This window comes from Monodon monoceros, unplaced genomic scaffold, assembly GCF_005190385.1.
Source record: "Monodon monoceros isolate NGI ecotype Baffin Bay Population unplaced genomic scaffold, NGI_Narwhal_1 Super_Scaffold_7, whole genome shotgun sequence".
Taxonomy (NCBI): Eukaryota; Metazoa; Chordata; class Mammalia; order Artiodactyla; family Monodontidae; genus Monodon; species Monodon monoceros.
The window spans coordinates 76,420,002-76,433,510 of record NW_021703784.1 but is presented as its reverse complement, the minus strand read 5'-3'; the positions used below and the strand labels follow the sequence as shown (position 1 = coordinate 76,433,510).

The 13,509-nt window shown below is 37.4% G+C and overlaps 2 protein-coding genes across 2 annotated transcripts in view; one reads left to right on the top strand and one right to left on the bottom strand.

Moving 5' to 3' along the window:
- The window catches only part of SLC5A12 (solute carrier family 5 member 12), a 44,226-nt gene extending 41,811 nt beyond the window's left edge, over positions 1-2,415 (top strand). Inside the window, exon 15 of the mRNA XM_029208485.1 lies at positions 1,959-2,415. Within this exon, the coding sequence (XP_029064318.1) occupies positions 1,959-2,111 (153 nt within the window). The 3' untranslated portion in view covers positions 2,112-2,415. The remainder of the gene's footprint in view (positions 1-1,958) is intronic.
- Positions 2,416-11,629: 9,214 nt separating this feature from the next.
- Positions 11,630-13,509, bottom strand: part of ANO3 (anoctamin 3) — a 413,314-nt gene continuing 411,434 nt past the window's right edge. Inside the window, 1 exon segment of the mRNA XM_029209693.1 lies at positions 11,630-13,295. Coding sequence (XP_029065526.1) covers positions 13,113-13,295 — 183 coding nt within the window. The 3' untranslated portion in view covers positions 11,630-13,112.

The window sequence follows — 13,509 nt, the reverse complement described above, 5'->3', positions numbered from 1 at the left end:
GGCTCAAAAGGATTCCCTTTCTGCCCATTTAAACCATCTACAAGGCTGGGTGCAAGGAGGGAAGGCAGTGGATATGAGAACCTGAAAGAATCTGGGTTTCCACTTCAGTTACCTCAGCTAACTAGTTTTTAAGCACGTAAATTATGTTGATAGGTAAATGTGCCTTTGGGCTGAATTGTCGTTGCAACTGATCAAGTTCCAAAATTCCCTTTAATCCCTGTGAGGGCAAATTCTAGGAAAATTTTTAAAAATTAATAATAGAAAAGGAAGAAAAGAGGGGGCACATCTAGTATAATGGTGAAAAGCATGGGCTTTAGAGTCAGCCCTGGGTTTAATCCTGGTTCCATGTCTAACTTTCCTTGGGTGAGTTATTTAACCTCTTGGAACTTCAGCTTTTATCTGTGAACTGGGGGGAAACCATGCACCGTGATCTACACATGAACATCTCCAGTGTGCCATGAGGTGTAAATATAAAGTAAGATTTATTGGTGGAACTTCTTAGGTAGAGAAGTGACAGGATATACATAACCTCCCAGCTCTCCCCTTGTCCCGCTGAGAATTGTGTTTAGGCCACACAGGGCTAGGGACATTGTTCCAGTGCTATTAAGGTCTAGAGACACTGCCTGAGTACGATTAAGGTCATATCAGCCCAAGACCACCAGGAACAGCCTGTGGTCAGACCAAATTGGACTTATTGACTTGATACATACAGCAAGGGGACAGGGCTACCCCAGGGGAACCAGGGAGTGCCACCCTCAACAAGAGGGTAAAGGTTCGGGCTCCCACTGAAAGATTCTGAGAAGGGTCTAAGTAAGAGAAGTGGGAATGAAGATAAAGCCACCTGGGGCAGCACTGCTCAAAGAGCAGCAATCGCTCAATGAGTTACTATGGCAACCGGTAATTCCAAGACCTTGGAAGAAGCACTGTTTCCTGTTGGAGTTGCAACAGGTCTTATCTGTGTCTGTCCTCTCAGCCTGATTACAGGCAGGCATTTTTTTTTCTTTTTTAGTGAGGGCTTATTATTGTTCTTTCAGACCCAGATATTTTACTCTTTCAGTACTTTAGGGGAGAGACTCTTCGCCCTTATCACAACTCCTAAGATGTCATTTGTTTTCCTTCCTCAAAACACCATAATAACATGTGTGTGAAGTAAAGCTGAGTTTCATAGTTTTGCCATGAGGAGAGCATCACCTTGACAAGGGCTCAGAATGGGAAAGCAGTCTATTTGCTGAGATGACAGCCAGCAAAGCAGTGTACTGTTTGGATAAATGGATTTTGAGGAAGTTCTAGAAGGAAAGAATCATGTTATTTACTGCTTTATAGACTTACCTTCCCAGGCCTGAGTTTCCTGGAATAAATGAGAAATCCTGTTAATGCAGGCAGCTTCTGTTCTCAAGGCTGAGTCGAGAGTGGGAGGGGGCACTTAGTATGTCATTACTGGGCTCCTTTGCCAAAGGCTAACACTGAGCAGCCTCCTGGGAAGTTTGCATACAGGGACCCCTGTTGTAACCAGAGGCCTTGCTGTTCACAGGAAGGCGGGGGGGGGGGGCCCTTCTGAGACATAGGTTTGTCTCTCCTCAGGAGGTAATACTACTACCTCACAGGACTGTTGCACTAGATATATAAACTTCTTCACACCACACATTGATGTATTGTGAATGCTCACTAAATTGTTCTTTCTGTTTTTATGATCATTAGAAGTAGTACCTACATGGATTGAGGCATCAAAATTATCAGTTAGGAAGTGCCTTGGGTCAGTTATTTGTACGTATTTTCATATCTATCTATCATTTCATATTTATCTATCATTTATTTATTTCATGTTTATCTATCATTTAGTTATTTTCATATTTATCTATCATTTTTTTCCAAAGGGAGAGGCTAAGCAAGATTCCCTCAGTTTGATTTGGAATACATTAAGACTATCCCACTGATATGTGTCTTTCCATTTTCCTCAGGAAAACCTTGAGAATGGCAGTACCTGGAAACAAGGGGCTGAATCTGTCTTACAAAACGGCCTCAGGCGAGAAAGCCTGGTCCATGTTCCAGGCTATGATCCCAAGGACAAAAACTATGACAACATGGCTTTAGAGAAGATTACCCATTTCTAAGGCAACACACACACGCACACACATGACACACACACAGCCCACATACTTCTTGCCCATTGGTTAGTAGACTTCTGTACTTGCCCCTGCTAGAAGACAGGGATGTCTAATATGTATTTACACTTATTCAAGACCACAAATAACATGACTGTTCCCAAGAATATTCTGCAGGTTATTCTTTGGAAGACCCCACTTTCAGGTGAGAAAAAACAGCCAAGCGTTAAGTGCCCGGCAACTTCCTTTTTGAATAAACTAGGGCTTGATTTCATCATAGTGCAAGAATCAGTCTCCTTGCTTTGTGTTATAATAAAACTTCAGGGATTTTGTTTGTTGGGTTTTTCTGTAGTTTTTTTAAACCATCAAATATGTTGGAGTTCGCAGGAGGGGAGATGCATATTAAATGCTTCTCTGCCACTGCTGATAAGACAAGGGAATGGCATCCACCCCAGCACCCCCCTTCACATATATGTGAACTCATGTCACATCCCTGCATCCTGCAGGTGCAGTTAGAACACTTAACTGCTTTTTTTGTTTTGTTTTGTTTTGTTTTTTTGCGGTACGCGGGCCTCTCACTGTTGCGGCCTCTCCCGTTGCGGAGCACAGGCTCCGGACGCGCAGGCTCAGCGGCCATGGCTCACGGGCCCAACCACTCCGCGGCATGTGGGATCTTCCCGGACCGGGGCGCGAGCCCGTGTCCCCTGCATCGGCAGGCGGACTCTCAATCACTGCGCCACCAGGGAAGCCCAGAGCACTTAACTGCTTTTGATCCCTCCCCCCAACCCACCCACACACCTTTAAGTCCTCTTCCAGTCATTCTTGCGATTACAGCTGTCCTGACAAAGCCTTGAAATTAATTTTGCTCAGCAAAGGAGAGGCTGGTATGTTTGGTAAGTAGGAGTAATTATAACTAAATACTCTGCTCCCTTTGTGTTTTCAGTGTAGTATTTCTTCTTCCCTTCTATCACCTTACAATGAAAAATTCAGTCTGTGCTCAGTAAGAAGTCTGGAGTCTTTCTCTAGGGCTGGGTAAAGAGGAAAGGCACATCCTATAGGAAGCTGTTAGGACAATATTGTGTAAAAGAACCTTGCAGATAGCTTACCAGCCCACAGGGGATTCCAGTAGCCCTAGGGTCTTCTTTGGTGCCAAAGGCTTTGTCCACAGGATTTCTAGTCTTTTTGTTCAGCTCACACCTGAAAGCTCAATGCATTCCATCAGGCTAAGGTGACAGAAGTAAAGATCTTAGTAGTTGAACTCTAGAAAATAATTGCTAAAGTTCTGGAGTGAGAGGGGACCACAGATCAAGAACTGAATTAATAAATGGAGAGGCAGTGAAAGCTTTTTGAAAGAAGCCAAGAAATAAAATCCTTAAAGGGTAAAAAAGAACCAGTGCCATATGGGCTAGATCAGAGGAAAGATAGTAGGAAACAAACCAATGTCTCAGTGTCAGGTATATTAGGGCAGGTGACAGATATTTGTTTTGGTGGCCAGGTAAGATCAAGAGGCCTAGAAAGAATATGTGTCAGCAAAGTAAGAAGAAATGGTCCAAATAGGCAGGGATAAGGAGTCCCAAAGGCTGGGTGGTTTAAATGTTACCCAGAAGGAGAAAACTTTAAAAGAAGCATGAGATAGGGGAAAAATTTTTATGAAACTGGTGTTTATTAATAGGGAGAGAAGGTAGAAAGAGGGGAAAAACAATCAATAGAGGAATTTAAAAAATAGCTGGAGTTTATAAGCCACAGTCCGTTGCTTGCCTTCTCTTCTCCAGTCTCAAAGAGGAGAGGAAATAATAGGAGAGGAAGAGAAAATTGGGCTGTGGTTTACAAGAGAAACAAGAAAAATACATTCTGAAAAAGGAGGAAAGAAGTGAAAAGGGAGTACACTGGGGAAAATACCTGAAAATGAGAAGGAAAAGAATTTCTAAAAACGTTTTTGAGGTCCAGCAAGTTAATGAAGGTATTGATCTAAGTATTTGCAAATTGAGAAGTGTAATTACTTTCCAAATGATTTAGGAGTTAGGACATTTTTATCAATTAGAACTTCAGAAATACATTAGATGAGTGTTGAAATCTGGGCCAAACCTCACTGTCTTGGTCAATATGATAGAGAAGGAAAAAAAAAACAAAACCCTGAGGATAAGAATTAGATTAACAGTAGCTATATATATATATATATACTATATGTATATATGCACTATATATATAGTAGCAATATATATGAAATTTATATATATATATATATATATATATATATATAGTAGCCATATATAGATGAAATTTGGAATACAACTTTCACTTGGAATTCCACAAAACCAAAATGTACCATATAGTTTTTCATTTTACTCACAAATTATCCTACAGATATTTCACTAGCTCAGTACTTTCCCAGAAAGTTTTTTGGATCCTTTTTCTTTTTCAGTCACTAATTTTTTCACCCGGAGTGTTATCAAAGCATAAAATGACTTGCACATGGAAAAGAGTACTATATTATTATAAAAATATCATGTGATGGAGCCTATGGCATTCTGAGGTCACATTTCAGAGCTTTTAGAGGTCAGTATATGTATCCTGCTTGATTCTTCCTGATTGAACAGATGCAAAATCTAACATTTTAGCTAGAGAGCAGATGGGGATCCACAGGGGAACCATCTTCCAGAGTACGTAGAAACTACATTTGCTGTGTAGTGAAGCAGACGGGAACTACAAGGGCAGAGTCAACAGATTTGCCCAGTCAGTCATAGCACACCTCTCCTCCCTCACTCCTCCCTAGGGATGTCAGCTCAGAGTTGTGTCAAGGCCGCAGGTGCAGTACAAAGTCTGTCCAGGGCTAAGTTCAAAGCCATAAAAATGGGTTAAATTTGTGGTTGGTTTTGTCACAGAGTGAACAGGGATATTTTCAATAAGAGGGGCAATGAATGATGAGTTCCTAGGGTGGCCTAAAATGTGCCAAACTTGATGCCAGTCTCTATCTTTTAAACATACTCACAGATATGGGTAAAAATGGAACCGAATGACCTCAATGCCTCTTTCACTCATTCGGAATGAATTCGTTTTGATGACTGACATTCTCTTTGTCACCATTTGGAGCAAGGAGTACAGCTTATTGACTGAGGTGAGGGATTGGAGTCAAACGGCTTCAGGTTCAAATGTAAGCTCTAACAAAAATTATCTTGGTAATCTTGGGCAAGGCTTTTTGAACTTTAGTTTATTCACAAATTAAAAGGAGCAAAAATTGTCCCTACTTAATGGGATTGTTGTGAGGATTTACAGAGGTAATCCTCTAAAGTAGTTAGCACAGTGACTGACCCGCATGGAACACTCAACTCTTGTTAGTCTGCAGTATATGAAGAAAATGGTATCCATTCCAGTATTCATTTTAAGTTAAATTGGTTCGCTGTTTCCCTTTAAGATTTTCAAGATACTGGTTTAGTATATGCATTACTGAATTAGTTTGAAATTAGAGATAACAAGATAAACATAATGCATTATATAAATTAAAAATCATGTCACATATTTTCAAACAGTAGCTCTTTTAATGCTGAGTTTAAATAAAATATGATTTTCCAGAGAGTAACTTTTCTGAAGATCTTAAATTCTCGAAAAAGAAAAAAAAACTACTGTTATAAAGATAGACAGGTTTTATTACTGAAAAGTGCAATATTCATATCTATGATTTAAGTACATTTATAAATGTAAACCTTGATAAGTAAACAGCATCTCAACCCAAGTTTGCCACTCAATGCACAGGTAATGGCAACTGTGATTCTCTGAACAACAATGGAAGGGGGAGGACTTTTCCCTTTGTGTAATTCAAATAAATTTTCTTTAATATAAATTTCATTGTTTTGTGATTTTATATGGTTATACCATTTCTTTCTAAAGATAAAAACAAATAAACCACAGACCAGGGGGCTTTGTGAACAGTATTTCAAAGAGAGTATTATTGAAATATTTTTATGGTATTACAATCTTAATTAAACATTATTGCAAAGATCAGATCAGAAAATAGAAAACACAGAGGAGTCTCCCTTTAATTGTTCTTTTAGAAATAAATTCTTTTAAAATACTAGACAGTTTAGCTCTCCTTCTGTACATTTGCATATTTAGAAATCTCATGGCTCAATCTCAATATTGTAAGGTAAATAAGTTTTCTGTAGAGTTAACCTCTTTTATTCAGCATTAATAACCTTGAAGTATTGATATAATCTATTTTCAAACAAATAAAATTTAACTGATATTACCAATGATGTATATTAAAATGATACAAAAATTTAAATTAAGCAAGCGTAACTAGTAATTGATTGTAAGTCACCTAATGGGTTATTTTAATTGTAATTCTTGGAAAGAGTTAATGCCATTATTTCCTCCTCCATTCCAATCTCCTGACCAAACCAATCTAGATTTGTAAACACCTATGTGAATAACAAACACTCATAAGCCCAACTTTCTTTTACTGCACTTTTGGTATTTGAAATATCAAGCTATCTTCACAAGACAGATGTAAGGTTGTAAATGTTTGGCTACTTAATCACAAAATGGCCCTTACTTGGGATGTCAGTATATCAGTGGCTCTCTCACTATACTCTCATGACAAATTAGAAAAATAATCCTACTCTATAATGGAAAATATTAGTTGATAATGATATTTCTGAACATCAACAGGAAATTTAAGATGATATTTTTGTATTTCCAAAACTGTATGCAGCTTTCTCATAGAGCCCTGGAATACCACTAAATTTAATACTATATTTATATAACTAGTTAATTTTAGAAAAATGCCTATAGAATAAGTATAGATATATAATTATTTTAATTATTTCTTTTAAAAATAAGTGCAGATTGAAGTGCATTCAAGTGATTAATGTGAATATTCTCTACAGGGTTAGGAGTGGGGTGCAAAATAGTTATTTTCCCTAAAGTCTTTTATTTAAACAATATAGTAAGGTAGGTCTACCAAGTGACCAAGTAAACATATGTCAAAATAAGGTTGACATATTGTTATATAACATGACATCTTTTTCAGTGTTTTCGATAATGTCTATAACATTTGGGCTACCCAGGGCTTCACACACACACACACACACACACACACACACACACACACGTAAACATTAAGAAGATTTTGTGACAATACAATAGGTTACTATATACCAAGAAAAGCAATATACAATGGTGATATCATTTATGGACTTGACCTATTTGTCCTCAGGAATTTCCAGAAACAACAATTCATCTGTTTTTTAAAAATGTTATAGCAAGTGTGTACACAGGTGTTCATAACACACAGTTCCTAATTATAGAGTCTGCTTTGACACATTTGAAAAGCCAAGAATAATTTCATGTAGTGTATTGATTTCATGCCCCCTAATGTAACTGCCATGTAAGAAAATTAATGATCAATCCTGAAATTGCTTATTTGTAACAGTATAATACAGTCAGGCAGAATTTGTAGAGAACTGAGCAATCAGACCATGTTATTGACTGATTCAGAATCTACATTATAAAGGTTTATGAATCTTTATTGTTCAGTTCTTTCAATAATGTTGACAAAGACACCATCTAAAAAATTGATTCAGTTGATTTCAACAAAGAGCTTCCTTAAATTGGCTTTAAAATTTCTTATGAGAGTTTGGAAAGAATGTTTTTAATGATTAACAATCGGCATTGTTAAGATTCATATTTTTAAGATTTTCAGAGGAAATATTGAGAGTAAAAGGAAAAACTCAATGTTTATATAATCGTCTGGCTAAATATATGGTTGCAACATAATTTCTCATATTGAGAATGAAAACACTTGGAGAAATCCAGTCTGTCTCTTCTGGCCTTCCCCAAATTCCCTCTTCAATTACTCTAGTCTTCAAGGACTCTAATAGTTCTTTCCTACTTGAAAATTACAATATAGAGGCCAATAACCACCTGTCCTAGGAAGATAAAATTTTGCACTTATTTTAAGTGCATTTTCATCTTCAACACTGAAAATTGAGACGTTTATTCTTTGGCTAGAGTTGTCTCTGAAATCTAAGCTTACTAGATTTAGCTTCATAAGTCTTAAAATAGACAAGAAAAAGAAAAAGGAAAACAAGACAAAAACCTTTCATTTCTTCTTCACGTTAAAAGATTAACTAAATTGCAATTGTTTCTCAGTCAGAAAGAAGGCAGGGTGTGCTGACTGCAGATACCGAATAAGAATCCGCAAAATAGACATTTTTACTTTGGTAGGAAAGTCTCTGTGTGCCCCAACACACCAACCCCAAAACATTGCTTCCACAATTACCTTTGCCATCAGAATTTTCTGGCCACTCAATCCCCCTCTTCTCACTTAGAGAACAGCATCAAAAATTTACAGTGGGTCAAAATCAGTGGGAAAATCTGCTCACACTGCTTGTTAGAAAAGATACTAAATTTGGTCTGAAGTGTTTACCTGGTAGCATTGAGTGGCATTGACAAAATAATTATAAAGGTTTTGAGGCAGCTTAAATACCACAGCGGGGCTAGCCATCCACATGACAATTATTCTTGTGGGGAATATCTAAATGGATCTCATTCCATTTTATTTTTCAACTAATAAATATAGGAAATGTTTGCTTTCTGAAAAACAGAGCAAAGATACTGCTTTTCCCACAGAAAGAGTAAGAACTGAGATAGAAATAATTATTCTGAAGAAGTCAATGCCAGCATATGCCTGAAAATCTCATCCCCTTCCTTCTTAGGGAAAGCAGAATCGACCTAGCTGACTGCCTAGTGTACAAGGCTCCCACTTTGGGATAGTTGTACATGGAACAGTAGTTTTTTTCTAGGGAAAATGTGCTGGAGCACACATTGGTAGTCATAAAGTTGTAAGGTAGGATGTATAGGCTTCTTCTCCCTGATGGTAGATTTTGATGGTCCAAGAAATTGGATCTGGTCTCAAACAGTGAGTCTCCTCTCCCAATCTGTCTGCTTTATTTTACTTTCTTGAAAAAGATGCCTTAATGTGAATGTGGCTAGGATGCAGTGGCTCTAATATTTGCGTTCTCCAGAAAGAAAACCATCAAATGTGGTCGTGGGTGTGGTTTCTGAGATGAACCCGGATAGCAAGTACTCTTGAAGGTAACTTAACACCACTACAAGTATGTAAATCCTAGCTAGCAAGAACCTAAGCTGATCAATGATTCAAGCTAAAGCCCAATCAATTTTCCCTTTGGACTATGTTTTGTTGGCACATTTCATTTTGAACAGAAATGTCTAAAGGGAAATGCTCACCTTTCCATCAGAAGTTGAGTTTTCTAGGCCATTCCTAAAATGTTTTCTTTTCACCTACTGAGGATAACAGGAAGGACATAAGATGTTAACTGATTCCCTGGATAAAATATACAACTATTCCCAGAGTTTGGTATAATACTGTGATTTGGGGGAAAATGGAGTGAAAATATCTGATGACTCTAACAGGACTGAGTTGGGCGTACCTCACAGAGAATAAGTGCTTACCGGTTCTTACATAATAAAAAGAATTCCTAGTCATGTCTATGGATGCATATACACACACACACACACACACACACACACACACACGCATACACACAAACACACCCTGGGTCTACGTCTCCCTGTCCCCAGTTGACAGACTAATCAATTCAGCCTTATCAGTTAAGCAACTCTACACAACCTGGATTTTCAATTTTGACCATCAAGTTGAGAAAAAAATGGGCAATTTGGTAGCCTCATATTGACAGTTGGCCCAATATGTCCTCTTTCCTTGGCATGAATTATATCTGCTAAAATTCCTGTTCCAGGGAGATTTTGATGGTGATTGATAGAGCCAGCACAAGTGTGAAAAAAGAAAATGCTGTGTGACAGAAGAACTGATCAAGCTCCCTCCCCCAACTTTGCGAACACAAAGCATTATTAGGATCAATGTGATACTCCACCTGCACTTTATGTGCAATGCCTTGACGATGACAATGAGCTTATCGGAAGACACAGAGTCAAAACTTTTCAAGAGTGGGGAAGGGCCCACAAGAATAGGAAACTACTGCCTTGGAGAGCTAAAGAGTGAGCAATCCCCTCTCCCCATACACGCTCAACAAATCCCAACTTAATATTTAAAACACAAGCAGGATTAAATTTAACATGCAGATTACAGGAAAAAATACCATATCACATGAAAATTTATTGAGTGAAAAAGATTCCTTTTCATTGCATTATACAACAGATAAGAGTCATTCTGGAAGAATGTGCAGCATTCAGAAGTTGTATCTCATCATGCAGTCACTCAGGAGCATTTTATCTCAAAGTGCGTGCACAGACTCAGACAACTGCAAACTAGTTCAGCTATGACCTAGAGCGATTTCCCACATACTGTACTATGAAAATGCTTCAGCTTTGTGCAACTTGTCAAGGCTGACTGCATGCACATATATATATTATTTATTTGTTTGAAAAGACAACAATTTAGAATAAGAAAATATATAAGCAGCATTCATGTAATACAGATTTCCTGAGAATAGTGTGTGTCGTATAAATCTTTGAGAAATAATTTGTATTCATTTGAAAACCATGATATAAAACATTTCTCTCAATTAAAGCAGAGTCTTCTAAAACTGATATACCCATGAGGGGCTGTCAATATTTTGATGTCAACAATGAGGAAGGCATAGCTAGATTCTACTGCATTGTTTCACAAAAGGAAAATTTCAGATAATTTTTTCATTGTTTCTCTATTTTTCCATCGGTTTCAAAATATATCAGAGAAAGCATTTTCTAAATCAATGTATTGTAATTTTTTATTAAAAACACCTTTCTCTTTTCATGTTTTTCTCTCTAGTAATCGATATGGTTATATAAAAATAACTCAGAAAGAGAAGAATTCTCAAGGACAGAGCTATCATTCTTTGCTATAAGACAAATGTCTTTGTCTGTGTCCCTAATTTAGAAAGGGACGTAAATGTCAGGTTCATTCATGTCTTCAACAGGCATAGAGAGTATTTATCCTCAGGCATGTGTATACATTTAACTAACAACAACAAAAAATGAAAGGCAGATGCTACAAAAATGGAGGCGTTCAAAGCTCCTTCGCGGAGTTAGTAGAACTAGTTGCTATGAATAAGCAGATGGCAGAAACAAAACCTCTCTGGAATCTGAATGGAAGAATCCCTTGTGGCAAGGGAGTGGGAGGGAAATCTAGAGTCTGAGGTTCTTCCCCTTGTTCAGTCAGAGGGCAAGCAGGGAAGCGAATAGTTCTGACAAAAACCAATCAACCAACCAACAACTATAATCTATCAGCTTTTCCCTGGAGTGAAAGAAGGAAAGGTCAAAAAAAATTTCAGTGTTAAAATTACAAAAATAGTTTTCTAGTTAAGAGAAACTTTATACTTTTCTTGCTAGAGAAACCCTTGCATATATATTACAAAGTAGCTTTATTCCCATTGGGTTTAATCTGATCTTTATAAAATTTGGAAATAACTGTACTTTGTTAAATTGCACAAAAAATAATCACATATTTGTATGATTATGTATTCCTCATCCCATTCCCAGGGGAAGAAAACTGAGATTAGCTTTGTTTTGCAAGAAAAAGTGTCTTGATTTCTACCATATATTTTCTTAATTCAACTCTTCTCTTCGTTCCCATCCTGCTCCCATAGTTTATGCCTCCACCAGACTTTCTTTAGTTGAATGCGTCATCATTCCTACAACATCAGCCTGTGAACATTCACACTCACAGATACAGAGTTCAGAGAAACAGCAACTCCACAACAAAGCAAAAATGATGTCTTGCACAATTAATTTGACTTTGTTTCTAGTGAGTTTTCAAAAATAAACCAAACCAATCTACCAAAGAAATAATAACAGAAAACTCCCTTCAGTGATGAAAAGAAAGTAAAACTCAAAAAAATGTATGTTTTTTACAAATAATATAAATTTATATTCATGCATTGTTTTCATCAGCTCAGGAGCAAGAGTGCACATTGTTGGAAAAGCTTAAGTGTTGCAAAGCATCTGGCTTTTCCTGAATAAATAAGCCACAATGGCGTACTGTGTAACTGGTCTCAGAGCTGCATGAATTGTAACTTGCATTCCATATTGTTAAGGTGCAAAGGTACAAGGAAAACCAACATATTTACAGCATTTCAAGTTATTCTGTGAGAGTGTTGTAATAAATCAGGGAGGTGGAAATTAAATATACTATAAAACAGCTTTCCACAGTAAAATATGGATTCATCATGTTCCAAATGATATGAGAATATGCATCCATATTTTATAACTCTGTGGCTCTATTGGCATTTAGCAAAAAAAAAAAAATGCAGTAAAACTGAATCTGCCAGTGATAAAACAGATTAGAATGTAGCCAATGCAATAGAATATTATTTCAATGAATGGTATTCTTTTTGGAGTCTTAGATTTTTGGTTTGACTACTAAAGATGTGCAACTCTTCAACTGCATAGTCAGTGTAAAGCAGCATAAATTCCCTGTGGCACAGATCCAAAATCTCAGCAAGAAATAAGGGAAATTTCTATGAAACAGTAAGCTGAAGGGACATGGAGTTCAGGCAGCAAAGGTAATAACTGATTTGCCATTTCTTGTAAGTATCTCAACTCAGCCTAAGGTTCCAAAGACATCCAAAGATTAGTATGTGGGTGAGGACCACATGATACTTTAAGTCATGCCTGGCTTGTGTACATTTACATGGAAATCTGTCTCTAGAAACCTAATCATCACCCTTCCTATTACACTGCGGCTGATGGAAGGTGGAGGTTTCCAAACACACAACTCCCTGAGGCTGGTTCTGAGAATTAGATCCTGGCTTCCTGCAATGTCAATTTAACCATTTTTTTTAAGGTCATGGGTCATTTGTTTTCTTCCCTAGAAGCCTGGATATTTCAAATCCCAGAGATGGCTGTGATGCATTTCCAAGTAACATATTATACATATGTTTTGCCAGGTATGCCTTCCTCCTAGATCCCACCTAGAATTTGAAGTTGCCATCATGCCCACTAATGGTATTGCCCCTGCTGGGCAACAGGTATCAACTAAGGCCATTCATGGTGAACAGGGTGACCACTTTTTCTCCGTTGTTGTTGCAAATGTTCTAGTTCAGCCTCATACATCATTTCTTGGACTAAGTACTTCTCCCGTCGTATTCGGTCATATAGATTCTTTGGTACATCTGGAATCAGGTAGGCGATGAATGACTTGATTCCAAAAACAAGGTGCTGAAAATTTAAGAGAAGAAAGTACATTTTCAACGATTCTGAAATGCTAATTATAAAACAGAAGTCATGAACAATGTTGCATTTGCCTTACAATCAAGCATCGGAACTCAGTATGTACCATCTAGAATATTAATATTTTCAAAATTATATTGGGAATACAATTATTGCCTTCCATCACATAAGTATTCCAACAAAGACATGTTGATGTCACCTT